Source organism: Lepidochelys olivacea (assembly GCF_965140295.1).
Source record: "Lepidochelys olivacea isolate rLepOli2 genome assembly, chromosome: 14".
Lineage (NCBI taxonomy): Eukaryota > Metazoa > Chordata > Testudines > Cheloniidae > Lepidochelys > Lepidochelys olivacea.
Genome location: NC_140424.1, coordinates 3,291,034 through 3,313,122, shown reverse-complemented (window position 1 = coordinate 3,313,122; position 22,089 = coordinate 3,291,034). Strand labels below are relative to the sequence as shown.

Sequence of the window (22,089 nt, the reverse complement as noted above, 5' to 3'; positions counted from 1 at the left end):
CCCCGAGCTGCCAGAGCATCAGCAGGAAACCTGGCATGAGTTGAGCGAGCCCCACGAGCAAGGCAGCCTGCCAAGGGGGCGCAGGCTGCTCTCAGGGGGGCCCCTTCCCAGCAGTCTCCCTGCCAGCCGGGGCTGGCTCTGCTTCTGCACGAAGTGCCTTTGGAGGAGCAGCAAGAGCCGCAGCGAGTTCCATCTCCCCTGGGGCTCCCTGTAATTGTTCCTGGTGAACTTCAGCTGCTGCTCTGAGCTGGGCATCGCCTCTTTGTTTGCACCTGGTACAAACACCTGCAGAGGCCGGGGCTGGGGGAGGGGCCCTTCCACTTCACCCCGGGTTTGCAGAGGAAAGCAGAACGGACACCTGCTCAGCACAGAGCAAGCCCTGTTATCCATGGAGCTGCTGCCCGAGCCAGACAGGCCCTTCCTTGCCCACCAGCACGACAGAGCCAGGGTGCTGCAGCCCCAGGGCCTGTACTCCCTTAAGGGGCCTTGCTCGCTGCAGGCCTTCTGCAGTGCAGCTGTAAGGTTTGCAGATGCATCAACGTCCCTACGTAAGCATGGAAATGCACCAAGCACGGAACTGCCAGCAGGCCTGGGAGCTAGGCCAATGCACACAGGTAACAGTTCAGGGAAATGAGGGGCTTCCGTTGAGTGGTGCATGCAGGGAGCCCAGGAGCCGGAGGGGGATTGCACTATACTTGGCTCCACCAAGCCTTCGCTTCCAAGAGCACAAGCAGCGGGCGCTAAGTGAACTGTTCCAGTCAAGCCTCCAGCTGACACAGGCCCTGTGTCTGGACAGGGAGTGTCACACGGCGGCCAAATTCTAGAGCTGCATTAGACACAAGGAAAAAACTCTCTTTGAATGAACCCTGGTGAAACCTCCCCAGAGGCCCAACTGGAACAGAGCTGGCTGGTCCCGATCAGTCAAATTACCCTGGAAAAGTGGGGAAACGAGCTGTCATGTCAGGTGAGTGTTTCACTGGTGTGGGAAACATCAGGTGTATTGTAGGCGTCCTGTGGCTCCAGCTGGGGGCCGGGGCCCTTCATGGAGCTGGGCACTGGAACCCACACAACCGAGAGCGAGTCCCTGCCCCAAAGAACTTAACCCAGGCAGTAACAGTCCCGTGTGTAACGGGGGCTTGTCCCGTAGGCTGGAGAGCCAGGGGCTGAGCCAACCTGATTACAGAACAAGCCCCACCTGAGGGGACTGGTCACTCCCCTGTAAAGGGCAGAAGGTGACTGCAGCAGAGAGGGAGAGGCTGGCTTGAGTGGTGATGAAGCCCAGCTGGGGGGAGAACCAGGTAGGCTGCTCAGAGCACGGAGGCCTGGGAGAGACCCAGCTTAAGCAGGGAAGAATATAAGAGGCTTAGTAGGAAGTGGCCTGGGGGAAAGCAGAGGACCTAGCTGTGGAATATGGGGCCTGGGGCTGAAGCCCAGGGTTGGGGGGTGTCTTGCAGGGGGGCTGCATAGCTGAGCCCCAAAGGCAGCCTGAGGAATAGCCCGGAGATGGCAGGAGGGGTTTGTTTGTGGTAAAGGCAGCTTGGGACACTTAGTTTGGACAGTGGTGACCTTGGAGGGGGGGGACTGACCCAGCTGTGTCACTGGCAATCCTCCCGGTGCTGGGTGAGGGGGGGAAATGCTGGAGAGCTGCTAGGCCACGGCTGCCCACTAGGGGGTGCCTAGCAGCCCCCTGCAATGGGGCAGGGCAGGGGGCAGTCACCGGGTCCCAGTCCTCAGCAAATAGACACCCAGAGCAGAGGCTGGACCAGCTGGAGCCAGATGTGTGGGGATCCCAGGTGCGCTGGGCCGGCGCCTTTGCCAAGTCCCCATGGCACAGCAGGCAGCTGCCAGATCTTCATCTTGCTGACTTCGGGATAGGGCGCCCCACCCCGCTGGGCTCCAGGGCAGGGCAGGGCTGAGTGCACGGCCCAGGTGCTCAGCCCACACAGAGAGCAAGAGACAAAGGTGGGGGAGCGGGGGATATGTTTCCCACTCCGGTGGCTCCGCCAGTCTAAGCTATGGAAGCAGCAGGGGACTGGCAGGCCCAGGTCTCGTGGCTCCGGCTCAGGCCAGGGCCAAAGAACGCTGCCCAGGAGAGCAGAGGGGGGAGTTTGGTGCAGGGGCTCGGTGGGCCTGATACGGGGAGGTGCCAACCACCCTCTGCTTGCTGACCCCACCCTGCCATAATCCTGCCCCTGCCCAGGTGCCCGCAGGGCCGGTTGGATTCCCCCAGCCGGTTCTGACACCAACAGCTGCTGTGCAAGGAGCCCTCTGCGCTGGGCCTGAGGTGCCAGCCTGCCGGGGTCACAGATCAGCCCAGCAGCCAGGCTCTGCTCCTTCTGGTTGGCTAAGCCCTGGGCTGAATGGGGGTGCAGCACGCTGACAGGGCTCAGGGGAACCTGGGGCAGTGTAAGCCCATTAACCTTGGCCTAGAGAAAGGGCTGAGGGGGGGAGGCAGAGAGTGAAAGTTGGTGGAAGGGGGGCAGTTGCTGGGCTACCTCACTTGGCAATGCCACCTCAGGAGCATGGGCTGGGGGCACTAGGCTGGTTACATAGGGCATGGAGCAGGCATCCAGCAGGTAGATCCAGAGCCCCACTGCAGGGATTAATATTTCTTCCTGCCCCCCATCTCCAGCCCCCACGCACCACAGGCCCGGGCTGGCTCCAGGTTATGCTGGCAGAGGCTCCAACCACAACTCTTTGCAGGCCATGCCGGGGTAGAAGGTGAGCCTCTCGCCAGCCAGGGAAGGTCACTGCAGTCGGGCTGGGAGTGGAGGCAAGGGGCTGAGGCCCTGGAGCTGATGGGTCTCCATGGGGCGGGGCTGGCAATGCCCAGGCCTGTGATTAGCGCGTCAGGAAAGAGCCTGACCGTCACCAGCCGTAATTACCCCTTGGAGAGCCGTGTGGAGCCGGTGGGGCGCGGCCCATCTCCCAGCACAAGGCCCCAGCAGCTCAAACGGGGTACAAGCCACGGCGTGTTTATGATGGAGCATGTCTGGGGGATGAGGCAGGGGGCCTCTGCAGGGACCAGTCTGATGTCTGGCCCAGCAAACAGCAGGACACCCCCCAGCTTAGCCCTGCCCCCAAAACAAGCTGCCACCCGCCTCCCCAGGGGCACTGGAGCTTCTGGCCTCAGGAACGAGATCGCCCTGGGGAGCCCCAGCCCTGCTGCATACAGAGTCCTCTGCTCAGCCGCTCCACCCCGCTCCTCCAAGCAGTGCCAGGGAGAAGCTCCCCAGGGAGCTGGGATGAGCGAGGCACAATGATTGGAAAAGGAGGGTCCCAGCCAAATTAAAAACTGTTAAACCTGGAGGGGAACCCCCTCAGGGACCAGGGAAGTGAGGGCTGGGAACTTGGAGTGTGTTGGACCTACTCAAAACAGTGGCTTGCTGGGAAAATGCCCCAAAGCTGTTCTCTTCCTCACCTCTCCTGGTGGGAGCAGAGGCAGGCCGCCAGGTCTGGGGCTGGGTAAGGGGACCCCACCGCAGGGACACAGGAGCAGCCTCAGTAACAGGCAGAAGCTGCAGGAGGAGCGTACACCCAGGAGACAGAGGGCTCAGGAGCAACTGAGGTAGGAATTCAGCCCCACGTAGGCTCATCTGGGGCGAGGGGAGGGTATGGATGGGGTCCCCTGTTGTGCCACACAGACAGGCCTGCGGGGGAAGGCCAAAGACATGCTGCCCTGTCTAGCACCCCAGGACAGTCAGACCAGGAATCATACACTGCCTAGGGGAATCCCACCTCAAACCCTGGTTCTCTCCATAGCACCTGGGGAAACTGAGGCACAGGCGCACACAGCCCACAAGTTGCCCAACGAGGCTGCAGAGAGAACTCGGGAGTCCCCAGTTTCAACCGGTGCCGTTAGCACAGGGCCAGCCTGCCTCCCATTATGAAACGAGCCATGCACCCAGCAAGAGCTGCCTCTCCCGGCTGTAGCGGTGGGCGCAGTATCCAGGTGAGTCTCCCCTCGCCAGAGGCCAGCAGTGAAGCCCACGTTGGGGAATGCAGGCCAAGGGGAGCGGGCCAGTGGCGTGCAATGTTCACGCTGCCGAGTGCAGACTGCCACCTGCAGGGGAGTCGTTGCTATTGCAGGGCAGGAAAGGAAGCAGGACCCCCCCCCCCCCCCCGGCTCGGGGATAAGGGGGTTCAAATGGGTGAAGAAATGAGGGGGGGGCGAATTTCCATTCGTGTTCCTGCTGTTTATTCAGTTTGGCTGAAGGAGCAGACATCCCCAAGCCCAGGGAGGGTGAGGTGCTCAGGGACGCAGCCAAGAGGCAGCTCAGCACACGACTGCCCCTTCAAGAGTGTTTCGTATCAGCGGGTTCGTCACCTCCGGGAGCTGGCCCAGAGCGAGCTCCCCCGGCCGAGAAGGCAGGTGGTGCTCCGCCGACTCAGCGCAGCAATGCATGGGCACAAATGGGCTTTTTGAGCGCCTCCCTTTACCCTTCCTTCTGCACACAGCCCAAGCCACGGCACCGCGCCTGCCTCCTGCCGCTAACACGGTGTCGCCGCTGGGCTGGGCCTGCGAGCGACAAGGACTGATCCCAAAGACACGGGAGTGACCTGCACCCTCCCGTCACAGGTGGTTCTGCTCCGGCAGGAAGGGGGCAGAGTTCTGGGGCCTGATGCAGCACATTGCACCAGGTGAGGGGCTAGCTGCTGTCAGTGCTTGGCTACGAGCCCTGTGCTCCACACGCTGAGGGAGGGGCTGTGAGATCCTGTGCTCATGGGCCAGTGTCCTGATGACTCAGTCAGACTGTCTGGGGAGGGTTGCTCCCCATACAGCAGATCCCTGGAGCACCTGTGGACACCTCTCACCACATCAGCATCCATCCCCACATGTACAGAGACCAAAGCCACGTCACCTTCCCCAGGACGGCACTGGCCGGCAAGGGCTCAGAGTGGCTTCTCCAGCTTGTCCCCCACGAGACAGCTCTCGGACGCCTGCTGCTGTCTGCGTTTCTTTATGTCCCTGTAGGCCTGGATGACCCTCTCCCGCTCCTCCTCCACGATGCGCTGGCGAGCGAGGGACAAGGGGGCAGCTTTGCGGACAGGAGCCACACGGCCGGGAGCCAGGAGAGCCGTCAGCAGGAGCTGCCTCGGACCAGCCTACAGAAATGGAAAGACAGCCGCTGAGACTCGACACATGTTAAGGGACAGAGGGTCAACCAGGGACAGAGCCCACCGCAGAGCGGGGTGCAGGGAGAAGGCACCTGCCAAAGGGCAGCGACTGATGCCAGGAGCTTCCAAGTCTCTACTGTCAAAATTCCTACTAAGCTCAAGAAGCCCTGTAGTGCCAACAGGTTGGTGCCACTCTGCTTTCATCCTGCTGGAGAGCTGGCTTCAAATCCCAGGGCCGTGGCGAGAGAGTCTGGCAACCCTACAACTTGCAAGATCTGCTCAAGAGAGACCTGGGCTGAGACGTGGGGGTCAGCCTGAGCAGCACTGGCAGAGCTGGGAGACAAGCCCAGGGCTGAAATGAGATGGGACGCAACAGCTTACCTTCTCTTTGATTACCCCCTTTCTGGGCTTCACCGTAAGCGCTGGTGGCTGCATGGCGACCTCGCCAAACTGAACTGGATCTGAAAGGAAGGGGCAGGGGAGGAGACAGACATTGCTTGAGATCTCGGCCGTGGTGTGAGCCAGCAGACACTCCCAACAGCTCCCACCACCCCAAAGCTCTTTAAAGACCCTGCATATACAGTGATTGCTGCTGAAGTGCATCCGCCTCTGGGGAGAGGTGCTTTGAACAGCACTGCAGAACAGCACAGCTCAGGGAGTGAAGCAGAATCCCAAGCCTCACAAGGATCTGCCGGCAGCATTTCACGAGGCAGGCTGGAGGAAGTACCGCCCGATCCGCAAACTATTGACTGGGCCCCACAGTGTGTTCCCAGGAAGCTCCCTGGGCGCATGCAGCCCATCACGGAGCCAGGAAAACGGGGAGCCAAGGAAGCAAGAGAACTTGGGAGCAAATTTCAGGTAACGCAAACCTCCTCTACACCCCTCTCCCGGGGCCATACCCAGGGTGAGGGGTCTGCAGGAGAGCCAGGGCTGCCCAGAGCCAGAGCAGCACTGCCGATCTGTACCCGCGCCTACCTTGGAACAAGGCCTTCTCCAGCATCGCCGCTTTCTTCTCCTCTCTCTTCTTTTGCATTTTCTCCAGTCGTTTATTCTGAAATCTAAGGATGCCGAGCCGGGTCATTTAGAGGGGATGGAGAGCTGGTTTAAAAAAGGGTGCTGGGGGTGGGAGGAAGGGTGCTAATGCTCTGATTAGAACAGACCCGTCTGCAGGATTTAAACCTGACTCGGACTGTGAGCTTCCAGAGCAGGGGGCGTGTCTTACTACTTGTGTGTGCAGCACCTTGCGCACCGGGGGCCCCTGATCTTAACCTGACACTATCCCATTAAGAGCTGAGAACTCCACTCCCTCACCTCCAGGGGTACAATCCCCACCCCAGCCCTCTGGGTGTCATGCAGGTGCAGCAGCCTCCTCAGAACGGGTCTGCCGTGCGTGAGCTCAGTACCAGCTGCTGGATGGCTGAGTGATGGACGGTGCTGCCCCCAGAAGGGAAAGTTGCTGTATGGGCCCCAGGGGGAGGATAGGACCAGTCTCTGCCACGGCTGGTGTCAGTTAATTGCTCCCTCTCGGGGCTGGCTTTGTCTCCTCCCCTCCCCTCCCCTCAGTAATGCAACTCCAGTGCCAACAGGATAAGTAGCGATTTCTGAAGGCAGGAGCTGATTCTGCATTTGCTGCTCAGGCAAGCCCCTGCTGCAGCCTTTAGGAGCCATGACTGGGCCCTGCCCAGCAACATCAAAGCATTCCCTTGGCCTCGGCGTGAGCTTCCCCCCCAGACCTACTCCTTCTTCCTCTGTGACTTCTCCGGGGCCGGCTCCTCAGTCTCAGGCTCGCGCTGCAGCTGGTTTTTGGTGAGAAACAGGACATGCTGGGTTTCCTGCTCCATGCGTTGGATGTAAGCCGACACCGACTCTTGCTTCCGCCTCCTGAACTTGGGCACGGGAATATCACCCTGGGCTGCAGGATCCGGGGTCACAGGCTTCCTTTTGCTCACTGCAGCCAAGATCACAACAGCATTAGCCAGAAGAAGGATCTGAGGGCACCACCCATCCCAGGCAGGACAAATCCCAGGGACACGGGATCTAGTTCAGGTATTTGCACCCGCTGCGCCTGCTGAAAGCGAACACAGAACCTGACTCCTCTGATGGTTAGGATCAGCTCTGCAGCCCCATGCTGCCACTCAGCACCCCTTTGGGCTTGGACAGAACCAAGCAGATTCCAAGATACTGCACAGTCATGTACATCATAATCCTCTCCCTCAGTACTTCCAGCCTGAGATCAGTGAGGCATCACGACAGCGGCAGCACCCAAGAACCTGACAAAGAGCAAGAGACCGAGAAGTGGGGAAAGGAGGCCCAGAGAAACTAAATGACCTGCCCAGCCTCTGTGGTAGACCCAGGAATTTGGAACCCTTTTCTTTTCATTCCTAAGAAGACCTGTAAACCCCCGTGTCAGAGCACAAGATGACCATCAACTGACAAGGGGAAGGAGGAACAGTACCTGGTGGCAGATTACACCAGAACTGCCTCCTGCAGGGTCTCTGCTACTTGCTGGTACTGGCCACCACTGGAACCAGGATATTCAATGGGAGGGACCTATGGTCTGATCCCTTTAGTGGGGCCATGTGCCATTTTCAGTGAAGTCAACATAACTGGTGTAAATTAGGCCTCATCTGTATTTGATGGGATCTTTCCAGTGAGTTAAAAAGGTCCTGGGGAGGCTGGCCTTTACCTGCTTTCCTTCTCTTCCTGCTCTTGGGGTTTTTCATCTCCTCTCTGCTCTTAATGAGCTCCTGAAGCCGATAGGGGATTTCCTGCTCATCAAGATGTTTGGGCTTTGAGTTGGTTTTCTTCTTCTCTTGGCTGAAAAGGAAGAGACATACAGAGGTCCAAAATCAGGGACAGGGAAAGGTGCAGAACTCACTGCTGCAGCACTGACAGCCAGGTGAATGGGAGGCAAGGTCTGAGCTGAGAAACAGGCCCAGTGAGCTGGGTTTGTCTATCCATCGAACTGTCCCTCTTCTCGCTGAGACAAGGCAGGTGAGGTAACATGTTTTAGTGGACCAGCTTTTGTTGCAGAAAGAGACAAACTTTTGAGCTTACGGAGCTCTGCCGTAGGTTTAAAACAAACAGGAAGTATTTTTTCTCACAATGCCCAGTCAACCTGTGGAACTCCTTGCCCGAGGATGTTGTGAAGGCCAAGACTATAACAGGGTTCAAAAAAGAACTAGATAAATTCATGGAGGATAGGTCCATCAGTGGCTATTAGCCAGGATGCCCAGGGCTGGTGGCCCTAGCCTCTGTTTGCCGAAGCTGGGAATGAGCGACAGGGGCTGTTTCACGTGATGATTCCCTGTTCTGCTCATTCCCTCTGGGGCACCTGGCCCTGGCCACTGTCGGAAGACAGGGTACGGGGCTGGATGGACCTTTGGTCTGACCCGCTATGGCCGTTCCTATGGCTGTGTAAGCTGGACGGCTCACCTCTCTCCCCAGCAGAAGCTGGCCCAACAAAGGCTATTTCCCCACCTCGCCTCTCTCCTATCCCGTGCAGCTACGCAACACTGCACCCCTCCTCTGAGGGGCTGGGCTCGGGTGTCGCCTTCCCAGCCGCTAAAACAAGAGCCGCCCAGCCAGTGCGCGGGGGGGGGAGGGAAAGTGGGGGGGGGGGGGTTTGCCCGGCGGCAAAGTTCCCAGGACCAGAGCGGGCGATGGCGCCCCAGGGCCCTAAGGCGCAGCCAGTCGCCCCCTTCAGAGGCTGGATGCAGGCCTCGCTGGAGGCGGAGGCGCCCACGGGCCCGTGCTGGGCACGAGCTCGGACACACCAGCGCGATGGGCCGCATCGCCGCCGAGGGAAGGGACCAGACACGGCGGTGACAGGCGCAGCACATCGGCCGGCCCTGCAGACCGAGCGCGCGGAGCGGCCCCCCCCCCCCATACCGAGCCCCCATACCGAGCCCGGGCCGGGACCGCCCCGCCCTTGCGCGGCTCCCCCCGGGCAGCGCGGCCCGCAGGGCCCGGCGGCGGCTGTTTGCCCATCGGGAGCGGGAGCCACGTGCGCCTCCCACGTGCGCTCGCCCGGCCCGACGGCCCCACTTCCGGCTGACCCCGGCGCCCCGCCCCCTCCAGTCCCCTGCTCCCATTGGTCCGCGTCCCCAGGGACCGCCCCCTCCGCAACTATTGGTTCGCGCCTGGAGGAGCCGCTGCGGCTATTGGCTGAAGAAGCTGTCGCTCGTGCGGAGACGAGGCGGGTTGTCGGGGCGCCGCGGTCGGGATGTTACTGCAGGGGGCGGCCCGGTGCGGCCGGGGCCTGGCGGGGGGGAGCCGCGCGGCGGGGGCCCGTCCCCAGGTGAGCACCGGGGGCTGTTTGGGAGGCAGCAGAGTTGCGGGGGGGCTGGATGGGGGAGGGGAGCTGGCATGGGAGCGGGGGGGGGGCTGGAGTGAGGGAGGGGACCGGGGGGGCTGGATGGGGGAGGGCAGCTGGCATGGGAGTGAGGGGAGCTGGATGGGGGAGGGGACTGGGGGGGCTGGATGGGGGAGGGGAGCTGGCATGGGAGCGGGGTGGGGGGCTGGAGTGAGGGGGGCTGGATGGGGGAGGGGACCGGGGGGGCTGGATGGGGGAGGGCAGCTGGCATGGGAGCGGGGGGGACTGGAGTGAGGGGGGCTGGATGGGGGAGGGGACTGGGGGGGCTGGATGGGGGAGGGGAGCTGGCATGGGAGCGGGGGGGGGCTGGAGTGAGGGGAGCTGGATGGGGGAGGGGAGCTGGCATGGGAGCGGGGTGGGGGGCTGGAGTGAGGGGGGCTGGATGGGGGAGGGGACTGGGGGGGCTGGATGGGGGAGGGGAGCTGGCATGGGAGCGGGTGGGGGGGCTGGAGTGAGGGGGGCTGGATGGGGGAGGGGACCGGGGGGGCTGGATGGGGGAGGGCAGCTGGCATGGGAGCGGGGGGGGGGCTGGAGTGAGGGGGGCTGGATGGGGGAGGGGACTGGGGGGGCTGCCATGGGAGCAGGGGGGGGCTGGACTGGGGGGGGCCTGTATGGGGGAGGGGAGCTGGCATGGGAGCAGGAGCGCTGGGGTTGGAGTGGGGGTGCTGTATGGGGGAGGGGACCGGGGGGGCTGGATGGGGGAGGGGAAGGAGGCTGTGTGGGGGAGGAAAGTTGGAGCAGGAGAGCTGTATGTGGCGGAGGGGAAGGAGGCTGTTTGGAGGCAGAGGGATCTCCTGTCTGTCTTTGGACCCATCTCCTCCATCCCCAGTACGGGATTATCAAGGGCACTTGGTGGGCCGACTCTTGCCTTCCTCCCCGCACCCAAGCTGCTCCTGCGGCCCGGGGTGCTGTGAGAGCGGCTGCGAGCCTTGCCCGGTGCTGGGCGAGCTGCTGGGCCCACCCCAGGGGCCGTGTGGATAGTCCCATCGGCGCAGATGGCCATCAGGACGATGGACCAGACCCGGCCGTACAGAGCCTTCAGCGTGTGACAGTTCGACCTCTCTTGTAAGTTTGTTATTAATTGCCAGGTAAATCTACAACTCTTCAGGTGCACCGAGCGCTGGAGACTGCAGAGATGTGGGTGTCCTCTCTGGGACAGGCTACCTTGCAGAGACCACCTGAAAAGCTACTTCTGCAGCGTTCGGAGACTTTCCGTGGACCAGTCAAAAGCAGATTTTAGCCACCATCAAAGCCATTCAGAGACCCGAGGAGATGGCTCTCAGACTGATCCCCAGCAGAGCGACGGAGAGCCCTGCGCTGCAGGGCTCTCTGAGCCTTTGAAAGACACAGAGCCCCCCTTTTCCAAGCCCCCAACGCTCCTTCCCCCCACTAATTGCTGTATGAGCGGCTGCCACAACTGCGTTTGGATTGCATATGCAGAGGAGCTGCTGAAACACTACCAGGATGGGGGAGAACAGGCCTTAGCCGCTGTGGAAAAGCACATAGAAGATGAGAACATTAAAATGATTTTAAAGATGGAAATCAGATTCCGTATGAAGAAAGACTGATGCGCACAGTTTAAGCTGTTGGCTCCTGCCATGGCTCCTCTATTCCCATGGCGCTACAAACTCCAGAGAGAAAGTGCCCATATTTATTTATTGTCCCTTCTCCGAAAAGGCTCCTTATTTAACATAATTTGTCCATCTCCTTTGAAGCTTGGTTCCTGGGCTCGAGAACCCAGCTTGACCACTAGTTGGTAAAGGATTGCCATTATTTATTGGCATGAGTTACAGTACTTGGCAGAAATTGAGTGAGAATAAATTCATACCCGTGTGCTTAAAAATGTGAACCTCTTCTAGGCCTGCCTTTGTGTTCTGGGCTTGTTCAACACCTACTGTGACGGGGCCCTGGCCCGGGACCTGGGCTCCTAGCTGTTGCTACTTCACGTTTTGTCTCATGCTTAACTACTGAGTTAAGCGTGAGACAAAACGTGAAGTACGCTGCTTTAAAAATATTTGTTTAACATCTAGGCTGGGAATCCCAAAGGGGACGACGAATTCAACACCCAAATCCCCCATTCTCTGGGAGTTTGTCCCTTAGCCCTTTTTAAAACCCCTGCTGTAGTCTAGATAAATGTTCCTCTCTCTCCCCTGATGCATGGCCTGCTGGGTTCCCCTCTGAATATGCACTGCTTCCTCACCCAGCTGCTTGGTGGCTGGAATTGAAGAGCCTAGTGCATAACCGCCAAGTGACAGTAGTATTCCCTGGGAGGGCCACATTTGTGCCTCCGGGCTGCTGTGATGGTCAAAATGGCGCAGGCATAAATAAGAGCAGCTGCAGGGCAGCTCTAATTTGCAGCACCTTCCAAGAGCTGCCTAGCGGCTGCCGTGCCATCTGGCACAGCACAGAAGCTCCGTAGTGGCATGTGCTGGAGAGGCTCCCCTCGCACACGTCCAGCCCCACCTCCTGTACCACACCTGGCAAGGCGGCTGAGTCAGAACTGCTTGGGGTGATTCAAGGCTTTGCACCTGTGGAATTTCCTGCCGCACCGGGCACCACAGATCTGCTCCCCCTCCATGTGCACCCTGGAGAGGTGTATAGAGGCTGTGGTGGAATCTGTCCCACGTTCTTTGTGCTAAATGACAGCATTTTGCTCCCATTTGCTAAGGGGTCTGGGTCACAAAGCACCAGCCGCCCTAAAACTTAGCCCGCCAGAGCAGTGCCCTTGCTCTGCTTGGCTGCAGAGTTTGAGGTTTTTAATGAAATCTTGATAGAAACTCAGCCCTCCCCCCAGCTGCGGAATCTGGCTAACGAAGCGGGTGCCACTAAGACCTGCTAGCTGTTTAGCAGTGTGCGCTAATAAAACTCAAGATGGACTCAATAATTAACAGGAGTCCTTGTCTTTATCAGACAAGTAACCAGTTCAGCTGGTGTCCTTAAAACGTTCCTGGATTCACATAATCCTATTTGCTGAAGCCTAACTAATTGTAATTAGTGGAAGGGCCTGAAGTTCAATTAAAGTGTACTGAGATTATGCCTTTTTATAATTGCTTTAGTGCAAAGGGATTAGCTTTGGAATGATACTCATCCAGCAGACAAACTGGTGCTTCCACAGGAAACCTGGGCAAAGACCAAGGAGTTGCTTTTCCAAGAAATTGAGCAGTGATCAGAAGTACTTTTTTAATGCTTGATAGTCAGTTGACCCATAGGACTCCCTGTCACAGAGGCCAACACCTTAGCAGTGGTCAGAAAAGGATTAGACAGTCCGATGGAGAATGGGGAACACCTACAGTGATAGGATTAAAACAGGGAAGGGATATCCACTTTCATGCTTCACTACTAGGGGATAGGAAGAAACTTCCCCAGTGGACAGATAAGGAATAACATGCCCACTATGGAGCCAGCAGCTAGCAGTGGCCGCGGTCGAGCACCTGGGAATGAACTTGGTGGACTTTTTTTTTTTTTTTTTTAAAGAATATCAGGGTTGAAAGGGACCTCAGGAGGTCATCTAGTCCAACCCCCTGCTCAAAGCAGGACCAATCCCCAATTTTTGCCCCAGTTCCCTATATTGCCCCCTCAAGGATTGAACTCACAACCCTGGGTTTAGCAGGCCAATGCTCAAACCACTGAGCTATCCCTCCCCCATTTCTTCTGCTCCACCCTGGCAATTCCTAGGTTCCTAAGAATACCAAACAGCAAATCACCCAGCAGTGACGACCGGCCTTTGCATTAGTGCCTGCGGCCAGCATTTGCAAAGGGAGGCACCTGAATCCATGCTTGGTTGCTAAGTGAGTAGTCAGATTTTTTTTTTCCAGGTGGCTCAGGGCCCTGCGGCTTCCATTGACTTCATCTGCCCAGGAGGGGGCCTTACAACATTGCTAGCCTCGGCCAGGAGGATGCTGCCGTAGGGGGTAGCATCCCAGAGTCCCAGGCCCTTGGTGACCTCACTGTTTTTCAAGATCGGACAGTAGCTTGGGATCCATATGAGCTGAATCTGGGGACCATCCCTTGTTATCATGGGGTTTTCTGTCTTGTAAGAAGCTCGGGGCAGGGACTTAGTCTCCTGGTCTGTTTGGTGTCACGCTAATTGCACTTTATCTGCTATTAATTAATGTCTTTGCTCCGCTTGTGTGCTCTTCGGGCTGTCTGAATACATGTGCATGCAGCAGGCCGGGATCCAGGGGTGAGCCCTCTAACCATAGGGCAATACACATAAGTCGGAAAGGGAAATGTCATGTGCCCATAGGCAGAGCTTGGTGAACACTGCAAAGATCTGGGCCCACTTTTTGAGCCCCGTTGCAGGCGCTTTGCATGGTCTTCTAGCAAATGTGGTTGATGGCAGAAGGGTTCTGAGAATCGGCCCATTGGACCCCAGTATTGCAGATTTGTGCAAAGCACGTTTTAAATTGACAGCTGGGACAGCAGGTTCTGACAGGGTCAGTCAAGGATCCTGCGCTCAGACTAGCTCCGCTGTCTGGAATATTTGTGACGGTCGAGCTGCAGGCTGAAGTCTGCTCACGGGAACTCCTGGGTCGTTGATTGCCAGCCAGGGATCTCCCAACAACAAGCTTCTAGACTGAAGAGGAGGCAAAATCCATCCGATAAATTATTTGCTAAGAATTATTCTGCCCCAAACACAGCACTACACACTGAAATATTGCACAGAGCCAGAGAGTTGAGCAAATGCCCCTGTGGAACAATAAAATGCACAATCAAATGGGCGGGAACGGACAGCGTGTTACAATAGCATTACCCCAACGCCCCTCTCTCACCCACATGCTCCTCTCACCCACCCCAAACGATGTACATACCATTAGAAATTAAATCAGCTTACCCATTTTAAAGGAAGGGTCATAATCCTATTATCCAGGAGCAGAATAAACCCACCGGCCCGCAAGAACCATCCAGAGTGTCGTCTATAGGACACGGACCCATCGCTGACAGTCACAGCTGGCTGGGGCTAGCACCAGCCCAGTGCAGCTGGCCCTGTGAAACATCTGCAGTGGGGTAAGTAATCCCCTCTGCTTTGAATACACCAAGTGCCGCTGTTCCTCAGCTTCTTACGTAAGGCGTCATTGTGCTCCAGTCTCCATCTTGCTTATGTCCCTGCCTGTCTACTTCTGCCACCCTGCGTGAGACTGTGGTTCCTTTCCTTGGTCTTTAAAATCTAGTCGGTCCCTCCACTGTGGATGCCAAGTGATCCGAGGAGTTTGGAGAGGTGAAGGGAGTCGTTATTCTAGGCCGTGGTGCCATTCGCCAGTGCGGGATGGACTCGAACCTTATCAGGCTGTTGGCGTGAAATGGTCCAAGGTAGCTAGTCTGGACAGACGCCGAAGAACCAAAATAGCTGGGGTGCTCTAAGCTGTCGTCGTACTTCCAGCCTGCTGAAGGAGCAGCCAAGTGTCCCTAGCAAACCTCTGGGCAGCTCGGTCTGTTTCCGAGGGTCAGACAAAGGCTCAGGATCGGAGTTGGTCACGATGGGTATTTTTTCAGAGAAAATGTTTAAAACATTAATTTTCTGGGATTCTTTTTAACTGAAATGTTTTGGTTTTTTGCTCTTTCCCCTTTTCCAGTTGCAAACTGGGAAGTGGGGTGGGTGGATCCTGAGGAAGGAAAAACCCCTGAAAACGGGGTTGGGGGGGGCAGGTCCTAGAAAATTTCAGAGAGAAGGGAAATGTTCCTTTTGCAAAAAGGCTGGTTTTTGTTGAAAAATGTTTTGAAAGGGAGAGTGTTGACTGGCTGCTCTTGCCAGGGGAGCCCCAAGTGTCGATCCGTTCCCCTTCTCCTTGCAATCATTTGTTACGGAGCAAGTTGTTTCCCCTCTAAGGAACGGAGGGGGACTCCTCCCGCCCACTTGGGGCTGTTGTCAGCCCCATCAGGCCTGCTAGCCCACGGCTAGTATCTGCAGAAATATTGATATCTTGCCCTGCCACCCAGGAGAACAGCCCTGCTCGGATTAGTGCTGCTCTGGGGATTTGCAGAGGAGGAAGGATACACAAACTTGTCCAGTTGTTTGCAGAGTTTTTTTCCCTCTGGCTTGCTGTGGCTTTAGGTGCTGAGGGCCTGCTCCAAAGCCCCTGAGCTGATGGGAAGACTCCCACTGCCTTCAGTGGCTGTGAATCAGTCCCCAAATGTTTCTGAGCCAGTAGTTAAACTGGCCTTGTTAGAGAGGGGAACCGCAACAGCTGCTGACCCTGGCCCCATCCTGCAAACAGGCACATGTTGTACTATTGCCCGGGACACTGCTTAATAGATTCCACCTGTGCTTAACTTCATTATCCGCACTGAAATAGCACCTAGCGGCCCCTGGCCAGATCAGAGCCCCGGTGTGCTAGGGGCTGCTCAGCACGCACACCGCTTAGTCTGACTACGCCAGCCAGCCAGTGGGGTGAAGAGCACAGTGAAGTGATGTAACCAGGATATGGCAAAGGCAAGGCTAGAATCCAAGTCTCCTGACTCGCAGCCCCGGGTCCCTTTCCAGCCTGGTAGACCAGACCCCCACCCCCACGTGAGAGGTGTTGGTAACGGAAGGGAATGCCACTGATCACAGAACACAGAGCGAGGGGAATGAGATGCCCCGCAGCTGGGGAAGCCAGGAGGACAGTCTTTGGAAGGGGCGGCGTTTGTGAACAGATAGTAACTGCACAGGTGGCTTGGTCAGGGGGTTGCTGAAATCCCTCACAGGCTTCATGGATGTAAAGGGGCTGGAAACAGCACTCCCTGTTGAAGACCCAAGCTTCATTGGAGGCACCTCGTAACTCGGATCATTTATCCACGAGAAATAAACACTAGGGGCTAGAATCCGGCCTCTCAATGCCCAGGGACTAGTTGGCTATTGAGTAACCTGGGAGGGCTGCTTGCGGGATAGCATACTAGCCCACGGGCTTTGGGAGACCAGCCCTGGGGGGAGGGATAGCTCAGTGGTTTGAGCATTGGCCTGCTAAACCCTGGGTTGTGAGTTCAATCATTGAGGGGGCCATTTTGGGATCTGGGGCAAAAATTGGGGATTGGCCCTGCTTTGAGCAGGGGGTTGGACTAGATGATCTCCTGAGGTCCCTTCCAACCCTGATATTCTACGATTCTGTATTCTGTCTGGCCTTTAGAAACTCATCTCTCCTTTCACAAATTATATCTGCCTTGCTAAATTGCCTGTGGTTTTACTTGGGAGTGACTGTAACGGTCAATACTTTGCTTGTTTCACGCTGGAACGCGTCCCAGAACTGAGACGTTTCTTGGGGACAGAAGGGTGACACTGCTGCAGAAGCCCCTCCATTAGACACAATGGAATGATAGTAATTTACCCACCCCGAGCATTCAAGAAACCATGAGTCAGCGCCCTGCCCTCCCAAAAAAATACAAGATTGGCTTAAAAAATCATGATTTAAAAAATAATAAATGGGGGAGGGTTTTTTTTATTCCTTCTCTGGTCTTTGAGCCTCTAGGGTTTGTGTTTCGTATGCCACCGTGAGGGCTCGAAAATTACTATGCTGAAATTCCTGTGTAATGACATGATGCAGGGGGACTGGGGCTTGAAGAAAAACATCAGCTCTGAGACTTGTGATCAAACCATGAGAGCTGGCAACATGGAGGCGAGTTTGGGTTCCCAGGTACGATCGGGCCGGAGGAGAAGTCATGGGGTGCTGCACTCCCCCCATTATACCGGTCTCATGTTTCACGGGAACTAATAGTGCAATCACTGGGTCCCGCACAGCTACTAGTAAAAGAGCAGCATTAAGGTGGGCGACCGGAGTGCAGAAACCCACAAATTGGCAGGCTGGACGAGAGCAGAGATCCATCTACCCCAGTGGCCAGCCCCAGCTTTTTCAGAAGCTCCCTCTACCCCCAGGCAATTATAGAATAACACTTCCACCACCTATTCCTTTCAAAGGTCAGTTCATGCCCTGAAACATGAAGGGTTAGGGCCCTTCCAAACCTTGGGAGTGGGGGATTGTTTTTAACTCCTGGATGTTTTCATTACCCACAGAAGCATTCAGTCTTTTGTGAGTCCAGCTGAGCTTGTGGCCTCAATGGCGTCTTGTGGCAATGAGTTCTGTGGAAGAACTGGGCCCCGTGTAAACTATTTCCTCAGATTGGTTTTAAATCTGCTGCTTTTTGCTGATTAAGTGGCTTCTTCTTGTGCTCGGAAGGATACATTGAAGCCACCTACCTGTATTTTCATTATAGTCATTATGTTGTATTCTTTTATCATGTCCCTTTATATTTATCTCCTAACAGCTCCGTCCTTGCCCTCAAAAGTTAGAAAATGCCAGAATTAAGCTTGCCTATGTAACCTTAATTCTGCCCTTGGTGGGTATGCAGCGGGGGACAGTCTTTCATTACATGATCAAACCGTCTCTCGACTAGGCTATTTTCACTGCCCAAGAGAACGGACATGCCAACAGCAGCATCCACAACGAATGGTCTCTGAGAGCTCATTTCAAATGCTAATCTTGCGACGCATTATCTGTAGACCTGGATCTTTGTCTTTTTAAATATGACTTTTAGCTCAATTGGGGCCCAATAACGCCCGTGCTTGCAGCAGTCCATACTGATAAATGTGCTGGATCAGGGCCTTGGAGCACAGACTTCAGGGCCCGCAGTCCCAGGGAGAAAGGACGTGTTTTGTCCTTGCAAACACACAGTTTAAAACAAGCCAGCAGGGACATTTCAGTCCCACACAGGTGCTGCTCCCGTCCTTGTTAACAAGCTGTGGTACATTATCCACCATGTACACAGCTAAGCGTGGGGCCTCAGGGCTTTCTGAGTACTAACGGGCAGGAAGAGACCTCTGCACAGTGCTGGTCCCAGCAGCCAGCTGACCTTGCACGCTCAGATCTTCCCTTTGCTAGGACACCAGCTGCTCCCAGCACCCAGTGTCAGAAGCAATAACAGCACCCAGCAAAGAGCCACCCAGACTCATTCAGCCCTCTCTGCCCCCAGGTTCCCGACAGGCTTGGCATGGGAGTCGGGACGTTGGGGGCCGGGGGAGAAGGAGCAAATAGTTGTAACTTCAGGGATTTGTTGTCTAAAGAAATAAACACTAAAGCCCCCGGTTTGTCCCATGTTCCCTAGTGCCGTCATTGTCCTTGCAATAATGAGCTTAGAGCTGTCTGAGCTGAGCTAATTCCAAGGTTGCAGGAGCTTTTCTTCTGCAGCAGGGGCGGGGGGCCTGGCAAATGGGTCACTGAGCCATGGAACGGAGCCCTGGCCCACTCTGGGCTGGTGAGTGGCTAAAACTTTCATTTAAAGGGCATGGGAGGGGTCTGCATTCCCACTCCCCAGCTAGCCAGCACTGTCCTTGGCCTCTTGTATGCACCAGCCCCCTGACCAGAGCTGACTGGGGGTTGGCCACCCAGCTCCCATTCATTCCCAGGAGCTGGGTAGCTACAGCCCCTTGCGGGCACTGAAAATCTCTGTCCTGGGTGGGGACTGAACTGTGGCTGCTGAGCACCAGAAAGCACATCCCCCTGCCCCACAAGCTACAGCGGTAACAGGCTGTCAGTTAGTGAGTCAGCCACTAGAGGGAGCTGTGGTCCCATGCACCACCCACATTGCACCCACATTCTCTGCTCCCAGGAGCGAGCAGCCTTGGGTGACCCACACCCGTAGGGTGCCGCTGTGTCCCCCCTCTAGCGGCAGCTGGGTTGAGGAGCCCGCTGCTACACACTTGGCTAAGAGGGCTGGGTCAGGCATAGAGACTTGTGCATCTAGATCCCCTTCCAGCTGCTGCTAGCCCACCCAGGAACGCCATAGGACGTTTGCATTGGTGGCCTGTCTCAGCGGGCACCGTGGGCCGCCATCTCCTTGCTCCCTTCACATGGCCAATTGTCTTTCCTTCTTTCTGCCTCCAAACCTGTGGCCTGCAGGGAGAAGCCGGGACCTGGAGCCAGGGGGACTGCACCAGCAGCTGACACCCCACCGCAGCCATGAGCCTGGAGCCCCCCAAGCTGGAGATCAAGTCAGCCACCGGGGTGACTGGAGGGCCAGCCACCCCCAGGAAAGGGCCCCCCAAATTCAAGCAGAGGCAAACCAGGCAGTTCAAGAGCAAGCCACCCAAGAAGGGGACCCAAGGGTGAGCACGTAGGGTGGGAGTGCTGCTCACTCAGAGTCTGGTCTCCCCCCACCCCCAGTACCAGTGAGCAGCCAGGGCATGGTCCCCTGCATATGCCAGCAGTGACTTGCCTAACCCAGGGGCTCTGTGCGCTGCCAGCCCCTTCTGGCCAGGACTAACCTCTGGGCCTGGGCTCTGCCCCCCATGAGGAACAGCTGGAACCCCTGAGCATTTAATCCTCAGAGAGCTCAGGTGCGGGGCATTGTCACAGCAGAGCCCCGCCCCCATCCACTCTCCCCCGAACAGTGGAATTTAGGGCAACCCATGTGAGGCTAGAGGGGACTCGAGCGGGTCAGGGTGGCAGGACAGTCCAACAATGCAACAGGAGGGGAGCCTGGCTAGGTTAGCCCTTCAGAGAGCAGCTGGCACCAGCCCAGGGAGACCTTGGTGGGGGCTTCACAAAGAGAAAGGAGTGCCCCGAACAGCAGCTAAATGAGAACCAGAGTCGTGAACGTCTTCTCGCCCCTCTTGCCCGTTCACTGGCCATGGCCAGGACGATACAGCCAGCCTGGGGCTCAGCAGTTCACGCAGGACACCGCAGCAGCGGGATTCTGCAGAGCAAACAGGGCGTGAGTGTAAGGTCCTCTGCAAAGGCTCCACACCCGGAGTGAGCTGTCAAGAGCTCCATTCTCCCCTGGGGTGCAAAGAGCCGCAGCCACCCCACTGCCCTATGGCGCTGGGGACTCAAACAAGGGGCTCTTTCAAGGCTGGGTTTCTGGCCAGCGAGGGGTATGTGCTGGAGATGCTCCCTTTGTCCAGCCCCTCGTCTCACACCCCTCCACGCAGAGCTGGGGGTCACAGATCGCTGGGGGTGGTCAGGGATGCTCCAGGCTGAGCCCTGGGCGGGGAGAGTGATGTAATGGTGTCTCTCCTTGCAGGTTCGGTGATGACATCCCTGGCATGGAGGGGCTGGGAACAGGTAACCGAGCAGCTGGTGCTTGACTGGTTTGGAAATAGGGAATGTGTTGCACATGAAAGGGAGAGATTAACGTCACCAGCTGTAGCCAGCCCTGGGCCAGGGCGCCCCCACCCCACACGGCAGAGGCACCTCAGTCCTGGGGGAGGCCCACAGCTGTGCAGATATCTACCCAACTCTGCATTTCCACCACTCCCAGCTTGGCTTGTGCTGGACTCACCACCCACAGCTCAGCCCTGACCTGCAGCTCCCCACCCCCATTGGTACCCTCCTGAGAAGTGGCTGCCAGCCATGTCCTGGCTGGGTTTGCTTCTGGATAAATGGAACCAGGTGTCACACACATGGGTCAAGTTCAAATATGGCCTAAAGCAGGACTTGAACTTGTGCCTTACTTCCCTCTGCCGCCCCATCCTTCCCCCTTTGGCAGGCCCCCTTCCCCCCTGCACCATGGAATGAACTTCCAGAACAGCTGGGTGGCAAAGGCGGAGTGCCACGGGGAGAGCTCTGCCGTGGGTAAACAGCCCCCAGCCCCATGGCACCGATCTCCACTGAAAAGGCAGGTCGCGCTGCTGTGGAACAAGCCCCATTTGAACGGGGACTAGGGGCGCCCACAGCAGGTACAATGTGCCAAGCAGCTGTGCTGGGGAGAGTGCTTTTCCCAGACAGCTGCCAGATCCTGGCTCACGCTGACCCCTGCCTCTCTGGTTTTCCCCTTTCAGACATCACCGTGATTTGCCCCTGGGAAGCTTTCAGTCACCTGGAACTCCATGAGCTGGCGCAGTACGGCATCATCTAGCCAGCCCCTGAGCTCAGAATTGAGGCATGTGTCTCCTGGCAGCCCACGGAGGTGTCACTATTTATACAGAGGGTGATGCAGCTGCTTTTGCAGCTCGTGAGGAGACCAGCCTGAAAAAGCTCTTTAAAATAAACATGCTTAGTTGAATCTGTCCTGAGTCTTACCTGGCTTCTGTGCTTTCCGAGCCAGCTCTACTCCACCCTAGAGTCTCCCACTCCACTTGGACATGTTGCTTAACACAGGGTTTTCCCAAGACATGCTGTGTACCACCAATCTCTTTCACTTCTCAGCTTGCCCAGCCTGCTGGGAGTTAAGCCAGAGCCAGGCCGGTGGGATTTGGCATTTAACATGAGTGCTAATTGTTTGAAAGCCCTGGAATTTTCACTGGTGCTGCAGCCTTGGAAATAAACAGGAGGGAATGCGGGGTGCCGAGTCCGCAGTGTGAGGTGTAGAATGATCCTCCCTCTGTTGTGTATTAGCGGCCTTGTCTATGTGATGTTCTTCACAGCTGTCTATGCCCCGAGATGCCTAGGGCTGGGCAGGTTCTCTCTGCAGGAGGCAGGAGCCAGGGTAGCTTTACATTATATAAACTGCAGAGGGTGGATTATACAGGGCTAATGACTGGCACTTGCCAAAACCCAGGCATCACCCCCCCCCCAACCCCTCCTCCTTTTCCAGTGAAAATGCTTTTAGACAGACATCCCCCTGCAAAGCCAGGCAGCTCTCCTCCTTAAAACTTCCCCTGCCCCTTGTCTCAAAACACGCTTCTCAGG

The 22,089-nt window shown here is 57.1% G+C and overlaps 3 protein-coding genes across 6 annotated transcripts; 2 read left to right on the top strand and 1 right to left on the bottom strand.

The window, feature by feature from the left end:
* Positions 1–1,216: 1,216 nt before the first annotated feature.
* Positions 1,217–21,448, top strand: PDE6G (phosphodiesterase 6G). Of its 4 annotated transcripts, none has more exons than XM_084646532.1 (5): positions 1,217–1,298; positions 14,364–14,500; positions 19,360–19,565; positions 20,483–20,523; positions 21,240–21,448. In XM_084646532.1, the coding sequence occupies exons 3-5, from the start codon at positions 19,420–19,422 to the stop codon at positions 21,314–21,316; spliced, it is 264 nt and encodes an 87-aa protein (XP_084502658.1). In that variant the 5' UTR covers positions 1,217–1,298; positions 14,364–14,500; positions 19,360–19,419; the 3' UTR covers positions 21,317–21,448. The 4 variants fall into 4 exon arrangements, with proteins under 4 accessions (XP_084502658.1, XP_084502657.1, XP_084502659.1 ...); XM_084646533.1 differs by lacking the exon at positions 1,217–1,298 and adding an exon at positions 10,232–10,558; XM_084646531.1 differs by lacking the exon at positions 14,364–14,500 and having other exon boundaries at positions 1,222–1,298.
* On the bottom strand, positions 4,176–9,185 carry CCDC137 (coiled-coil domain containing 137). Its single transcript, XM_084646529.1, has 6 exons — positions 9,023–9,185; positions 7,805–7,935; positions 6,856–7,066; positions 6,094–6,176; positions 5,500–5,579; positions 4,176–5,106 (listed from the first exon to the last, which is right to left on the bottom strand). Exons 1-6 carry the CDS (start codon positions 9,106–9,108, stop codon positions 4,894–4,896), a joined length of 804 nt encoding a protein of 267 aa, XP_084502655.1. The 5' UTR covers positions 9,109–9,185; the 3' UTR covers positions 4,176–4,893.
* OXLD1 (oxidoreductase like domain containing 1) lies at positions 9,298–11,342 on the top strand. Its single transcript, XM_084646530.1, has 2 exons — positions 9,298–9,418; positions 10,582–11,342. The coding sequence occupies exons 1-2, from the start codon at positions 9,344–9,346 to the stop codon at positions 11,059–11,061; spliced, it is 555 nt and encodes a 184-aa protein (XP_084502656.1). The 5' UTR covers positions 9,298–9,343; the 3' UTR covers positions 11,062–11,342.
* Positions 21,449–22,089: the final 641 nt, after the last annotated feature.

Coding starts and splice junctions, on each gene's coding strand:
- PDE6G (XM_084646532.1), top strand. CDS start 19,420: ATGAGCCTGGAGCCCCCCAAGCTGGAGATCAAGTCAGCCACCGGGGTG. Junction 19,566..20,482: donor CCCAAGAAGGGGACCCAAGG/GTGAGCACGTAG, acceptor CTCTCCTTGCAG/GTTCGGTGATGACATCCCTG. Junction 20,524..21,239: donor CATGGAGGGGCTGGGAACAG/GTAACCGAGCAG, acceptor TTCCCCTTTCAG/ACATCACCGTGATTTGCCCC.
- CCDC137 (XM_084646529.1), bottom strand. CDS start 9,108: ATGGGCAAACAGCCGCCGCCGGGCCCTGCGGGCCGCGCTGCCCGGGGG. Junction 6,177..6,855: donor AAGTCACAGAGGAAGAAGGA/GTAGGTCTGGGG, acceptor CGGCATCCTTAG/ATTTCAGAATAAACGACTGG. Junction 5,107..5,499: donor AGGGGGTAATCAAAGAGAAG/GTAAGCTGTTGC, acceptor CCATTTCTGTAG/GCTGGTCCGAGGCAGCTCCT.
- OXLD1 (XM_084646530.1), top strand. CDS start 9,344: ATGTTACTGCAGGGGGCGGCCCGGTGCGGCCGGGGCCTGGCGGGGGGG. Junction 9,419..10,581: donor CGGCGGGGGCCCGTCCCCAG/GTGAGCACCGGG, acceptor ATTAATTGCCAG/GTAAATCTACAACTCTTCAG.